The sequence below is a fragment of the Trachinotus anak genome, unplaced genomic scaffold, assembly GCF_046630095.1.
Source record: "Trachinotus anak isolate AG129_WGS33_773 ecotype Australia unplaced genomic scaffold, CSIRO_AGI_Tana_v1 ptg000008l, whole genome shotgun sequence".
In the NCBI taxonomy this organism is placed as follows: domain Eukaryota; kingdom Metazoa; phylum Chordata; class Actinopteri; order Carangiformes; family Carangidae; genus Trachinotus; species Trachinotus anak.
The window spans coordinates 15,538,157-15,551,471 of record NW_027273859.1 but is presented as its reverse complement, the minus strand read 5'-3'; the positions used below and the strand labels follow the sequence as shown (position 1 = coordinate 15,551,471).

General features: G+C 41.3%; 3 protein-coding genes across 8 annotated transcripts in view; 1 reads left to right on the top strand and 2 right to left on the bottom strand.

Annotated features, from left to right (window-relative positions):
- The window catches only part of LOC139624150 (membrane-associated phosphatidylinositol transfer protein 2-like), a 41,503-nt gene extending 37,578 nt beyond the window's left edge, over nt 1-3,925 (top strand). For all 6 annotated transcript variants that reach the window (XM_071483003.1, XM_071483001.1, XM_071483002.1 and 3 more), the window contains one exon: nt 240-3,925. In XM_071483003.1, coding sequence (XP_071339104.1) covers nt 240-623 — 384 coding nt within the window. In that variant the 3' untranslated portion in view covers nt 624-3,925. The remainder of the gene's footprint in view (nt 1-239) is intronic.
- Nucleotides 3,926-4,033: 108 nt separating this feature from the next.
- Nucleotides 4,034-6,340, bottom strand: arl6ip4 (ADP-ribosylation factor-like 6 interacting protein 4). Its single transcript, XM_071483009.1, has 5 exons — nt 6,058-6,340; nt 5,656-5,979; nt 5,156-5,273; nt 4,998-5,067; nt 4,034-4,911 (listed from the first exon to the last, which is right to left on the bottom strand). The coding sequence occupies exons 1-5, from the start codon at nt 6,197-6,199 to the stop codon at nt 4,855-4,857; spliced, it is 711 nt and encodes a 236-aa protein (XP_071339110.1). The 5' UTR covers nt 6,200-6,340; the 3' UTR covers nt 4,034-4,854.
- A 2,488-nt stretch (nt 6,341-8,828) lies between these two features.
- On the bottom strand, nt 8,829-13,133 carry mthfd2 (methylenetetrahydrofolate dehydrogenase (NADP+ dependent) 2, methenyltetrahydrofolate cyclohydrolase). Its single transcript, XM_071482996.1, has 8 exons — nt 12,966-13,133; nt 10,868-11,052; nt 10,625-10,747; nt 10,261-10,413; nt 10,064-10,171; nt 9,868-9,960; nt 9,629-9,754; nt 8,829-9,542 (listed from the first exon to the last, which is right to left on the bottom strand). The coding sequence occupies exons 1-8, from the start codon at nt 13,043-13,045 to the stop codon at nt 9,394-9,396; spliced, it is 1,017 nt and encodes a 338-aa protein (XP_071339097.1). The 5' UTR covers nt 13,046-13,133; the 3' UTR covers nt 8,829-9,393.
- Between the last annotated feature and the right edge of the window lie 182 nt (nt 13,134-13,315).

Genomic DNA, 13,315 nt, shown 5'->3' with positions numbered 1-13,315 from the left:
CAATGTTTGTCTTCTAAGTTTCATAAGTTCATAAGTTTCCAAAAAAAAAAAACCTCAAGTAATATACAAATACTCGAAAAATATACTTAAGTACAGAACTCAAGTAAATGTACTTTGTTACTGTCCACCCCCTGCTGCCAAATAATAATCAGTTTAAATGACTGAAACAGTATGAACTAAACTAATCAAGATGTAAAAATGTTGTTGACAGTATGTCTCTGCTCTTGTCCTCTCAACAGTTCATCACTGAGGGATATGCAGCTCATTTGTCCCAGCTGGAGTACAACCACCGTTCTCGGCCAGCCAAGTCCAGCAGCGCACGCATGGTGCTACGTAAAGGCAGCTTCGGCCTGGGTGCAAACAGCGAATTCCTGAGGAAGAGGAACCACCTGCTGCGCACCATCTCCTCCCAGCCGGCTCCCAGCTCCCCAACAGGCAGCATCCACAACAGACCAGAGCGCACACAGAGCCAATCAGATAGCGAACGGCTGGAGCGGGAGCGGCTGGAGCGCACTCACAGCCACACCCAGGGAGCAACCCAGCGCAGCATGAGCATCACAGCGAGCTGCTGGGGCCGCAGCAGCAGCACCAAGCTGGAACCAGGAGTTCTCAGCCCAAAATAGGATTAGAGAGACAATATGAGAGTACCCTCGGGAGAGTGACTTATAGATACAGTGCTGAGAGACACATGACATTAAGATAAATGGAAAGAGAGGAAAGCAGTGGGCTTGCACCAGATGGGTAATTACCACAAGGAAAATCATAGGTGCTACAAACCACTCTTTATAAAACTAACGCCAGTCACATTTATGGACAGAAGCTATGGCTATATTTATTATAAAACACACAAAACTCAAAAGGCATTTCAAGAAGCATCTTCTTGAAGCAGAAACATGCACACAAACAGACCTAGCTAATATTGTAGGAATCCAGACCGTTTCTACTGTTTAGTAAATATTTACCAGTCTTTAATATAAGGTTGGTTTTTCTCTTACAACAGGCTTTTAGATTGGAGATGGTTGCACATAAAAGCATCCCCGTGCTGTATTCTGCAGCAAACAACACAGAGTGGTTACAGAAAGCTTGTATCTGATCCACATTCTGATACTGCACTGCAGGCGTGGCCACTGTAAGCACAACAATTACTATAGAGATAAACTTTTTGAATAGTGGTTTTAAAGCTATGTCCTTTTTATGCGATAATCAGATAACCTGTAGTCTGAGAGGAGAGCTGAGAATCAGGTTAAACTGGACTGAATGTGTTTGTTACCTGGGTGTGACAACACAAACAATCATTAAGCCCAAGCTAATTTTTCTTAGATTTTTTTTTAAGAAAATCATTGTCATTTATCAACAATACAGAGCAATGTTTTGGTGATTTATGAGCCAACTAGAAACAATTTGATCAAGAGCTGCACCTGATTGCATATACTTCTAGCATTTTCAAACTGCAATGACTGAATTATGTTTAACCAAACCTTACAGTCCAGTTTTGCTTGTTTTCTAGTCATCCCTCAGACCAAAGAACCATCCAAATATCACATGATGCAAACTATGTAATTACCTTTTAACTATGGTTGCAGCTGAAACTGTTCCTGGGTTTTTATAGCATTTCACCACATGACACCATACTGCGCTGCTGTACCCTCCTAATATATGTAATGTATGACTCAGCTATAGGGAAAACTTCTGCTACTGTACGGTTAATGTGCCAAAGTAAACAGTATAGAATGATATGCTGTACATTAACAGAGAGGAAAGGATTAACGTCTCCTGTGTAAAAATGGAATAGATTATGTAAGTATGTAGTTGAATGCCTTAACAAGGCCTGTACATAATTGTTATAATACAGTGCAGATCTGGTATCTGGTCCACTGAAGACCAGTTTCAAGTGTCTTCTTTCCTCTGGGGGTAAACACCGCCTCATTCAGGATACACTTTATTGATTGATGATGATAATTATTGTTATTTAAGATATATAGATATTTTAAAATGTATTGATTTTGTGAACAAAATGTGTTTTAAGATTACTTTAGCTATGTTGTATTTCTTTTTCTTCAAACTTCAGTTGCAGCAGCCAAAACTCAAAGAGGTCTTTGCCTGGCACAGTATTGTATTTTTGTTATTTTGCAGATCTCCAGAATTGCATCAACAGAACTGCTATCTTGTGTCATATATTGTATGTTTGTTATTATCTACTTTAGAAATTTGGGATATGGCTTCTCTCTGATTATCCCTAAGCTGTAAATGAGGCATTGAATGTGCTAATAGATAATCCTCTCTAGGTTAAGGTCTCTTCCTCTGTTGTACTGCACCATTAGGGGAAGAACAATCTGCAAATTGTAAATTCTGTACAATATGCTGTCAGAAGTAGGAACACAGAGCTGAGACTTACTTTATGCTGTTGGCCATTTATTTCTGGTTTATTAATTCAAATGATGTTTATTCGTCCCTCTGACAGACATGTACAGAGCTGACTGTAATGGACCAATATAGGCTCAAACATAAGGGGAAATGTGCAATATTACTCAACCACACCACAAGATCAAACAGACTGTGTTGAAATGTCACAGTGCATTGACAATCAGTTGAACAGGCACATATTCTACAGACATCAAATTGCAGAGGGTATCTCAACATGTCTCAGTGCTACACAAACGCACAGGTTCACATGCGAGTCTATTTTACAAAGTGCCACTGACCTGATTATGGTTTGGGATGATCCAGTAGGTTTTCTCTTGTGGACACATGCTTGATCTTTGTTTTTGTTGTGATATTTCCACTCCAGAACGTGGGTGTCTAGATGAACCCACATAACATATATTGTAAGAGTGACCCAAAAATGAACACTTGGTTGCCAGTTAATTAGGTACATCTAGCTGGCTAAAATCTAAAAAAAGCTAAAAAAAAAAAAAAAAAAAAAAAAAACAGCCCTGCAATAAAACCTACTTTTACGAAGGTCATAATGTTCAGTATTTGTTGAAACTCTCTAGAGAAGGGTTCAAATTCTGGAGGCTACAGTTCATGGTGCTGTTGAATTTTATCGTTATATTGAGTTTCTAATACTTTGTCCACTACACATGAGGGTAGACTACATTTCAGACAAATGGGTGAACATCCACAAGTAAAGGTACCTAAAGTATAACCACTCTAATGTCGACTGTCAGTGTAGTTCATACTGTACTGCTGTTCCTCTGCATTTGGTTTTTCAAGATTTGTTTTGAAGCCATATAGACAACTGCTGTTTAAATTGGGGCTGTTTGTACATTCATAGTAAATAGAAAAAAGAAAAGGCAATGGTGCAAAATGTTCACTCATTTAAACTTCTGAACCATATTCCCTTCTTGGGAAATCTGAATAACCTGGATTTAAAAATCCAGAGAATGTAAAGATGAAGCAGTTATCTGGGAAGTTTGGATACCTCTGGGCAGACACTTGCTTCGATTATGCTACTGACACACGTTACCAGAGGCCTTACATTTCCCCTTTTCTGCCTTACGTTGACCATCGTGTTGCAAGGCCTAGATTGAACCCTGCTCACACTCAAAATTGACTTCATGGGAAAGAAAAGACTGTTGGTGTAGACTTTGTGGAAATTGGAAAAGGCCTTTTTTTTTTTTTAAAGTCTGTGGTTTGTTTTAACTTAAAAGGAAATGCACAAAGGAGAAATCTGTTTGACATATTTCACCAACATTAAGCAAAACCATACTTTCTGAAGCTCTGTTCCCTGGGTTAATGCAATGCCACAACTATTTCATCACCACTTTGCATTTACAGGCTGTATATATACAACATACCTTGGTAAATTAAGCTTGGAAAATATTTTCATTGTACAGAGTGTGTATCTTGTAGGTTTTGGATAACTTCATTTTACCCATTTCCTTGTGTTTTTATGTACAGTGTATAAAGAACATATAAAGAACAACTAAGTAATTCTGGCCTTTTTTTCAAGCACAGAGATGTAATGTCATAAAGAATAATATGGTTCAGCTTCAATACAAGGACAATCTCTTCAGAAAACAGAGCTTAGAAATTATTTCAGTTCCAACAAACTGTTTATTTTTCTGGGATCAGTTCACACAAATGCAGATTTATTCAGAGACCCAAAATGTGAGATTTAAAGGTGAGAGCACATCTTTGAGTGGGTGTTGAATATGTAACCAAAATACAAAGAAGAAAGAAAAAGTTTGCAATGTCATGCAGGGTACTGAACACCTAAAACCAGCTTCTTACTGTGTTCCATATTAAGTACACATTATGTAATATGAATTGGCTGATTTCAAATGCAGAAACCCTTTGAATGCAGTCAGAACTCCTAAGTATTAGACATCCTGAGTCGGGAGTTCATTTAGGATTGATTACTTAAATTTAAACACTGAAATGCTTTAAAACATTGACAAAATAAATATGCATAAATCAGTGTAAACACTCACAGTTGCACATCCACGTAAACACGGATGTGCCAACTATTTGGGACATCATCGTGTTGAGTTCCAGCTCCTTTTATGGATCTCGGTGGACTCAACACATTTAAAGTCACCATAAATCACATGCTTCTCATTGTATCTCCACTGTGATCAGCATAAATTTAAAAAGGCAAATCGACAGGAGATAACGACTTTTTTCTGGATTTAACTCATTAGTGTACATGAAGAGTACATGTCTGTTACTTTGCACGCTCACCATCATACAGTTCAATCACAGGCAAATCTTTCATACAAAATTGAAACTAAATATTCAATTTGTGAGGCCCTCTAAAAAAGCATTAGTGCCTCGTTGAACAGTCAGTATCAGCAGTGTGGGCAACCTCTTCTTGAGACAGGTAGATTCATTTTAGTGAAGCTACTGCATCTTCTACCTGTTGATTCCCAGTTTTCTCTGGAAGGCATTCCCGTCTCCCTTGGTGGCCTGCTGTGGGTCGAATGGATGTTTAGTGTTAGTTAAGGTAAAGTAAGGTTGTTTATTTCACAATAGTTACAGCTGAAAGTTTCTCTTACCTTGTTGATGTCTTTGTGTTTTTCTCGGCTGACGATCTCCTCTATGATCTCTCCCTCTCCTCTCACCAATCTAGAGGAATGTAGAAAAACAAAAAAATAGTGAGATTGTAGAGTAAGCCCCTGAGCTCTGCATACCTTGGCTTTTCGCTCCGCCTTACCTGGTCCGCCCTGTTTCAGGGTCCACCACCCTGCGGATCACACTCTGCCTGGCCTCGTACTCCTCTTTGGTGAGAGGCCTCTTGGTGGAGAGCCGGGCCTTCTGTTCATCTGTCATGACTGCAGAGGAAAACAAAAGTTACACACCTACACCTGACTCGCTCAGTTTCTGACCAACACAGTTAAATCAGGGCTAGGCAAAGTGGATAAAAAAAATATCCAGACAGTTTTCTTCCAATGTTCATATTAGCTCATAGATGATATAAGACTAACGCTTTACCCTTTGCACTTCAGTCCCTTTACTATCTGGTTGTACTAAGCCACTGTGGGCTATCTCAGAACTACGTTTTGCATCTCTTTCAGTCCGGGAGCCCTAATAGGAGGGGTGGGGGGCCTTATACTTGACTGTGCCCAGGGGCCCATGTTCTCTTAATCCACCCATGCATATCGGTGTATTGGCTAGTTCCTATTAAACCCAGTGCAGAGTAATCTGATGTCTTACCAGGTCCGAGCTCCACAGCCCCCTCATCACTCTGCCACACCTCCAGGTAAGACGGACGCCTCTCTGTTGGGCCGGTGGGCGGCGGTCCCTCCGCCTTTTTCTTCTCCTTCTTCTTCTGCTTCTCTTTCTTCTTTTTGTCCTTTTTCCTCTGTTTCTTCAGCTTTGCCTTTATCTTCTTCAGCTTCTTTTTCTTGGCTTTACTTTTTTTCTTCTTTGCTCTCTCATTACTCGACGAGGATGAAGATGACGAAGAGGAGGAGGAGGAGGAGGAGGAAGAAGAAGAAGAGGAGCTTCTTCTGCGCTTCTTTCTTTGAGTTTTCACATCTGAGGGACAAACAGAGAAGAAGTACAACACAGGCCTTTGATAATAACACTTTTGCTGCTGTCATTTCAAGTCCCAACCTTGGCTCTTGTGTGCCCCTTTCTTTGACGATTTGCTCCGACTCCTGCTGCTGGAGGAGGAGGACGATGGTGAGGAAGAGGAGGACCGTCTCCGTTTCTTCTTCTTCTTCTTCTCTCTGTCAGCTGATCTGCTGCGGTCCATCGCCGAATAAACCACACGAAGAGAAAACCCCGCCGAAAAGTTGGTTAAAGATCATAAAAAGTAGCGTCTGAGCTTCTGGAGGCATAGAGGACTGGCTTTCTTTCGTTTACGGAAGTATGTTCGTCTTCAATTTCCTGCCGTCGGCGTCGGGTAACACATTATTAAGGTTCCTAGTTCCTACTTTGAGTGAGAACGTGTAGCAGTAAACATAACATAATTTGAATATAAGTATTAATACATTCATTCTAATATTTTAATATTAATGTTAAATTAATAAATGTGATGTTAATGTTAACTACCTTATATACTGCGGGGTAATAATATTTGTGTGTTTGATTATGGGTTGTTTGAATATGAAAAGTAAGAGCTAAAAATAAACCCTCAAGTCTGCTACGAAATGAATATAGCTGTCAAATAAATCTGGTAAAAACATTTTCCTCTGAAATGAAGTCAAATATTAGCATAAATTAGCATTTCCACTGTACTGCCATTTAAAAAATATATATTTTTATTTATTTATTTATTTATTTATTTATTTATTTATTTATTTATTTATTTATTTATTTACATTTACATTTACTCACTTGGCAGATGCTTTCATCCAAAGCAATTAACAAGTGAGGGACATCAGGAAACTTTAGATGCAAGGAGGTACAGCAGAAGTGCATGGTAAGTGCTAGTTTGGGTGTTTATGAGAGATTCATGAAGATAGAGAGGGGAAACCTTACTGGAATAGAATTTGGTAGCTTGTTCCACCTTTGGGGAACCACAAATGAGAGCAGTCTGGAGTGCGACTGCCTTGTGTGCAGGGTTGGCAATGGCAGACGACATTCCTTTGAGAAACGCAGTGGCCAAGGGGGAGCATAAGGCTGTATGATTGAGTTCAAGTAAATGGGTGTAAACCCAGAAGTCACTCTGAAGGCAGGCATTAATGACTTGAATTTGATGTGGGTGACCATGGGTAGCCAGTGTAGGTTGATGAGTAGCGGAGAGACATGTGCCCTTTTGGGCTGATCAAAGACAAGACGGGCTGCTGAATTCTGGACCATCGACAAGGGTTTAACTGAGCATGAAGGAAGGCCCTGCAGAGGACCATTGCAGTAGTTGGGGCGAGAGATAACCATGGCCTGGACCAAGAGCTGAGTGGCGAACTGAGTCAAGTAAAGCCTGATTTTTCTCTTGCTCTTTCTAGTTTGTGCAGAGTTCTGCTGCTGACAAAGTGTCCCCTCTCATTTCCCAGAGGTGGTGGGGGATGTAGAGGTGGGCAGGGGGTAGTTTGACCACAGGTCTCCCACTGGAGCAGGGGAATCAAATAACGCACTTCTATCTCTGTACAGTGTCAGTATTAACCATGCAATTGCTGGGCAGATTTCACATGATAATGTAATTGATGAATTTGCATAAAGGAAAGCAAGAAATGTCAGACTTTAGATGGCAGCTGCGCAATTTAAAATGTGTGTGTCTTGTTTGAAGTGTGCAATAGGGTTATAATTAGTTCTCTTGTCAGATGAAGGATTTGTGCAATTAAATAGTTTGATTCCCTATTTTTCTCTATTTTTTAAATATGTGTATATACACTATTTCCTATATATATATTTATTTGGTGTTTAGGCCTAGTTGTAGTTTTGGTGGTGGGTTTGCCCAGAGTGCCTTACAAGCTAGATCATGTTCAGGTAAGGTCATCACTGATGTGGACCCACAGGAATTTAAACCTGGTGACCCTCTCCACCTCAGATTCCCAGATTATCAGCCACTCATGTCCACTATCACCACCTTAGTCTTTTATGTGTTGAGAGGTTGTTGTTGTCACACCATGTCACCAGACCCCCCCTCCCCCCGTGTCCCCAAGTCACCCCAAGTGATCAAACTCTGGTGTCTGCAGTGACATCAGCAAATTTCACTGTCCTAGTGTGTTAGGTGATGCAGCCATGGGCAAACCCTGTAAAGTGCCTTCAGATAATGGATATTACGATTTGGCGACATACAAATAAAACTGAATTGAATTCAATAGTGCGTAGAGCACTGGGGCTAAGGACACATCCTTGTGGGATGCCAATGTAAGTGCAGCTACTTATCATGAGGCTGAATGAGGACAACATTAAGGTGACCTGAAAATCTTATCAAAAAAATCTGACGTTTGTGTGTGAAGGATGGCTTGTCCCCAGTATAGTTCAAACTGCATCAGACGTGTAGATTGCACTAATCATTGACTATTGTTGTCCATGTCAAGCAAAAGTGGGTCAGTGAGTTGAAGGAATGGAATGATATAACAGTGGGGAATCTTTTTGTGACAGGGGTCTAAAGATACAGTCATTTTGTGACCCAGGATATGGTTTGAAAAAGCAGGGACATTGGTATAAAATAAAATCTCTATGATTGAAGTGAAACAAAGTCTAGTTGAGACCATGCCTTTATAATGCCAAGTACACATGGCTGGATCACAGGATGAAGACAGGAATAGATGGTTATTTAATACTTGCGCTATGACACCATTATTTATGATAGTGCCTGAGAAGTGAGTTACATTTGGAACAGTGCATTGATATGAATCTGATGCTTTAAATTGCAAGTATACAAAATCCAAAATCTTCATTTTTGAACAAGACAAGGAAGACTCAGACAGCAGCAATGTGAGAACATATTTGTAATATTTACTTCAAAGTTTTTACAAAGGCAATTGTGAATCTTTAAAGCTTGTATATTGACAAACATACATGTTCCTGATGATGTTAGCCCTTATCACTCTTGACACATGAGGCTAAACTAACTGAAAAAAATAGGCTTCGGTGTCTTTGCTGTAACTGCTCACCAGCTTCGAGTTAAACACTGTAACATGTCTCCATTCGTGTTTAAATAGTATCCTACTGTAGCAATAAATAAAACAACCTCTCAAGATTCTTTAAAACTCCAAAATCCCACAGAAATACATTGCAAATGATAAATACTGAGAACCCTGTTACATAATACATGCAGCTGCAGGAGTGAATGTAACAGTCTAAACATGGCTGGACTTGAAGTTAGGAAAGGTTAAAGATGTCAGCAGGAAAAGAGGCTTAAAGCTATCATCTTCCCAGTCCATGTGCAAGAGGAGCTCATCAGATTCCTCCAAGTAAAAAATGAGGGGGCGTGTGGGTTGGGTGGTAGTGTTGAAGTGGGTGGAATGTGTCACTGTTGCTGGGATTTGCACCAGGCCATTAAGACGCAGCCGCCATGCGGATCCTCTCTGGGGGATACAGCAGAACATTCTTAGCCGCTTTGATAGTGTTCTTCATAAGCATCGCCACAGTCATGGGTCCCACACCTCCAGGCACTGGAGTGATGAATCCTGCCTTCTGTCTCACGCCTGAATATGGACAGAAAAACTATTATTTTAACGGACACCAAGTAATTCCCTGCAGAAATACACTGATGTTCATTCACCAGCCCTACCTTCAAAATCCACATCTCCAACCAGTCTGTTCTTTCCAGTGACCGGGTCCTGCACTCTGTTTATTCCAACGTCTATCACCGCTGCTCCCTCTTTGATCATGTCCGCAGTAATGAGGTTTGGAATCCCTAATAGTTCAGCAGTGCAGTACAGTTAGACAACAGAAACAACTCTATTTATTTAACAGAGGTGAGCTTCAAATGCTTCAGCGATAGTCAGATACAGGCAGAGTGACACAAACCTGCAGCAGCCACAATGATATCAGCAATTTTAGTGTGTTGGCAAAGTTGCTCCTTTGGGGTGTAACGGTGAGAAATGGTGACCGTGGCATCACCTGCAACAAAACGAAGGTTTAGTACGTATATTTTAACTCTCTCTCTCCTCACACAGATCACATAATCATACACAGCAAAACCCACACATACACCATGACCTACCGCCGGGCCTCTCGTGACGGCCGTCTGTATGCAGTAACATGGCGATGGGCATGCCCACATTCTTGGAGCGTCCTGCAACCACGACATTCTTCCCAATAGTAGGAATACCTGGAAGACAAGCATTCAGATATTTAATTTAGACAGTTTGTTCAGTAGCATTTTAACCCTTGGAGCAAGTAAGTGGTCTCTCCTGTTACCTGTGCGTTTAATAATTTCCCAGACTCCCCAGGGAGTGGCGGGAAGCATCGTGGACTGATCCAGGCACATGCGACCCACGTTGACTACGTGAAAGCCGTCCACGTCCTTGGTAGGGGACACTGCATTACATATTGTGCGCTCATCGATGTGGTCTGTCAGAAAATAAAGACAACAAAGTTACAGCCAGGACAAGTACATGTCAAATGTTTTGTTCAGGAAAACAGGTGAGTTCACAAATGCAGCCGACTAGAAAACCTAAAGAGAGACTGACCAACACTTGCACTCAGGCAGCCTCTCTACAGATGCACGACTCCCTATACTTATTGTCAGCCTTTCTATTCCACTTTTCCAGTTTCTCTGTACCTGGCAGAGGCAGTTGGACCAGCAGGCCGTCCACGCGGTGGTCTGTGTTGAGTTTGTAGATCAGGTCCAATAACTCCTCCTCAGTGATGTCTGAATGCTTGAGAATCGTCTCACTAGAGATTCCTGTGGGAGGTGGAAGTGAGGAAACGACTCAAAGCACAGGGAAGCATTTGTTCTTTTGTGATTTTTACTGTAGAACCATCGTGTTTACATGTGTGAGGATTGTGCATGTCTTTCACTTACCGACGTCAGCTGCAGCGCGTGTCTTGTTCAGGACGTAGGAGTGACTGGCTGGGTTGTCACCTACGAGAATCACGCTCAGATGGGGTCTCCTGTGGCCAGCTACAACCCATTTCTCCACGTCGGCCCGGGCCTCCTCCCGAATCTGCCGTGCTAGTTTCTTTCCTGAGATGACCACCGCCTCCTGCCTGAGAGTTGGTGCAAATGCAAAAACACTGGGGTCAGACGACAAATGTATCCATAACTTACATATTAACAAGCTGTGATTATGTCGTTATTCAGCCAAAGAAACAAGGGCTCAATTTGATATTATCAATACAGGACTGCAAGAATGATTTTCTTTACTATTAATTATTTCTTCAGCAAAGCAATTTTTTATTTAGTATATAAAATGTCAAAAATTAAAAAATCTCAAGTTTTATTTACAAATCACTATGATCATGAACCATAAAAAATAAATTAATAAACTTACATCAGAATAAGTGTAATTCAACATTCTTTCAACTGAATTATTTGAATAATAATTATAGTACCATAATAAATCCACTTTTTAGCTGACATTGTCTCTTTGATTGCCTTTGAGCGGGACTTTTGACACCAGAAACCTGTAATCAATCTCAAACATTCACCCTGGACAAGCACCGAATCTAGCCTCTAAAATTAGAGCCTGCACCTCTCCACCTGACTGAGCCATATGTTTTGTCTGCCCTTGTAATGCACTGTGTCTTTTGACTGCACTGTAGTGTTTTCAGTCATAGGACGGTATAAAGAAAAACAAGAGGACTATGTTTGGGACTGGTTATAACTGATGTACAGTGTTCTTAACTGAATGACTACATAGACAGGGTTGAACTGTTGTGCTGCTTTATCCAAACAAAAGAGCCAGGATAGTTTTCCATTATATAACAACAATTACAGAAAAGAGTTAGCTAATAACTGAAGAGCAATGAGCCATCAACAGTGATGTAACAGTCCCTTCCATTGTGCCACGACTAATTAAACCTCACAGAAGTATCACTTCTTGGGGAAAATGGGGTGAGGCCAAGGGGCTAGTGTACCAGGTCCCAGAGAAAATGTGTCAGGATTATAGAGCAGCAAATTGCTCTTTAACCTCGTATACATTTATAGACAAAGCTTGTCGACTGAGGAGAAAACCTCTCTTTTCAGATGTAGCGATGGAAGTAATTCCATCAATACATCTGATGGAAATTGTCTTTTTGTATTTATTGTGTTTTTCTTCTTTTACTATTCTGTTTTCTTGGTGGTATTTTATCCTTATGTACATGTTACTTGTTTCTGTGTGCATTCACAAATAAAGCATGTTAAGTTTGTGTGTAATGTCCATGTCCTTTAAAACAAAATGACCTTGCTGTTGTCCCAAATTAATTCTCATTTACGAATGGTTTAAAATTGAATTTATGTCATGATATGTGGCAATTAACTGTGCATAACGTGACATACGCTTTAGATTATCCATCTTGTGACTCTGTGGGGCTGCAGATCATGTGCAGAGTCCACACGAGATTTTTTTTAAGACATTAGTTAATGACATGTGTCTCAGTCATGCTGCACTCAGCTCGTTTCCAATCAATACCTGCACGGGATGCTGCACAGAGACGCTATCATCCGCAATTTATTTATTTATTTATTTTTACCATTTTAAATCGGCTCATCTCAACCAGGACATAATGGCTACAATGCACAGGCATGTTACGTCCCTGTGTTTAGATCAGCACCTCGGCCTCCAGCTGAAACCCGGCTCCTAAAGCCACAGGGTGCAAACGCTCAGACCGATTTCATCAGCCAGCCTCCCTGCGATGTTACCGGCATAACGCTAGGGGCGCCTGAATGCGACCAACTGCGGACATTTAGTACAAAACAATCAAACAAAAACCGCACAACAAAACGCACGACCTTATCCGCGTACGCACAATATTAGACAAACCGGCAACCGGCGAAAATTAAGAAACGTATCCACACCCAAAGTCGCAAAGCTGTCTTGTCACGGTGGGAAAAGAGAAGCGCCGAGCATGTCGTAAAAGTGGTGTGAAATGCGCCCGGTGAAACCAAGATTTCTGAGCCGGGGGGGGGTCGCACTCACCTGGGGGCCGACGTGTGCAGTTTGCAGACTTGATGCTGAGAGTGTTGGCACAGTTTCCTGAGAGTCCTGAGCGCTGCCATCCTGGCCGGCTGAGAGGAGCAGAGACACCGCGGCCGATTACGAAACACGCACCACCGACACCCGGGCTGACGGAGCCTGTGAGGGGGGGGGAGAGGAGCAGCAGGGTTTTAAAGCCCTGCCCCCCCCCCCAGCGCATGGTGCCTGCGTCACTGCTATCTGCTGCCACACCTCTAGTTTCAGTGGAAACTATTCAATACACTATTGAGTACTTGAATACTACTACTACTACTACTATTATAAAGAAGTATTATATATATATATATATATAT

Coding starts and splice junctions, on each gene's coding strand:
- mthfd2 (XM_071482996.1), bottom strand. CDS start 13,045: ATGGCAGCGCTCAGGACTCTCAGGAAACTGTGCCAACACTCTCAGCAT. Junction 10,172..10,260: donor GGAAATTATTAAACGCACAG/GTAACAGGAGAG, acceptor CTTGTCTTCCAG/GTATTCCTACTATTGGGAAG. Junction 9,543..9,628: donor TGGAGATGTGGATTTTGAAG/GTAGGGCTGGTG, acceptor GTCCATATTCAG/GCGTGAGACAGAAGGCAGGA.
- arl6ip4 (XM_071483009.1), bottom strand. CDS start 6,199: ATGGACCGCAGCAGATCAGCTGACAGAGAGAAGAAGAAGAAGAAGAAA. Junction 5,274..5,655: donor GGCTGTGGAGCTCGGACCTG/GTAAGACATCAG, acceptor TTTCCTCTGCAG/TCATGACAGATGAACAGAAG. Junction 4,912..4,997: donor AACACAAAGACATCAACAAG/GTAAGAGAAACT, acceptor TTCGACCCACAG/CAGGCCACCAAGGGAGACGG.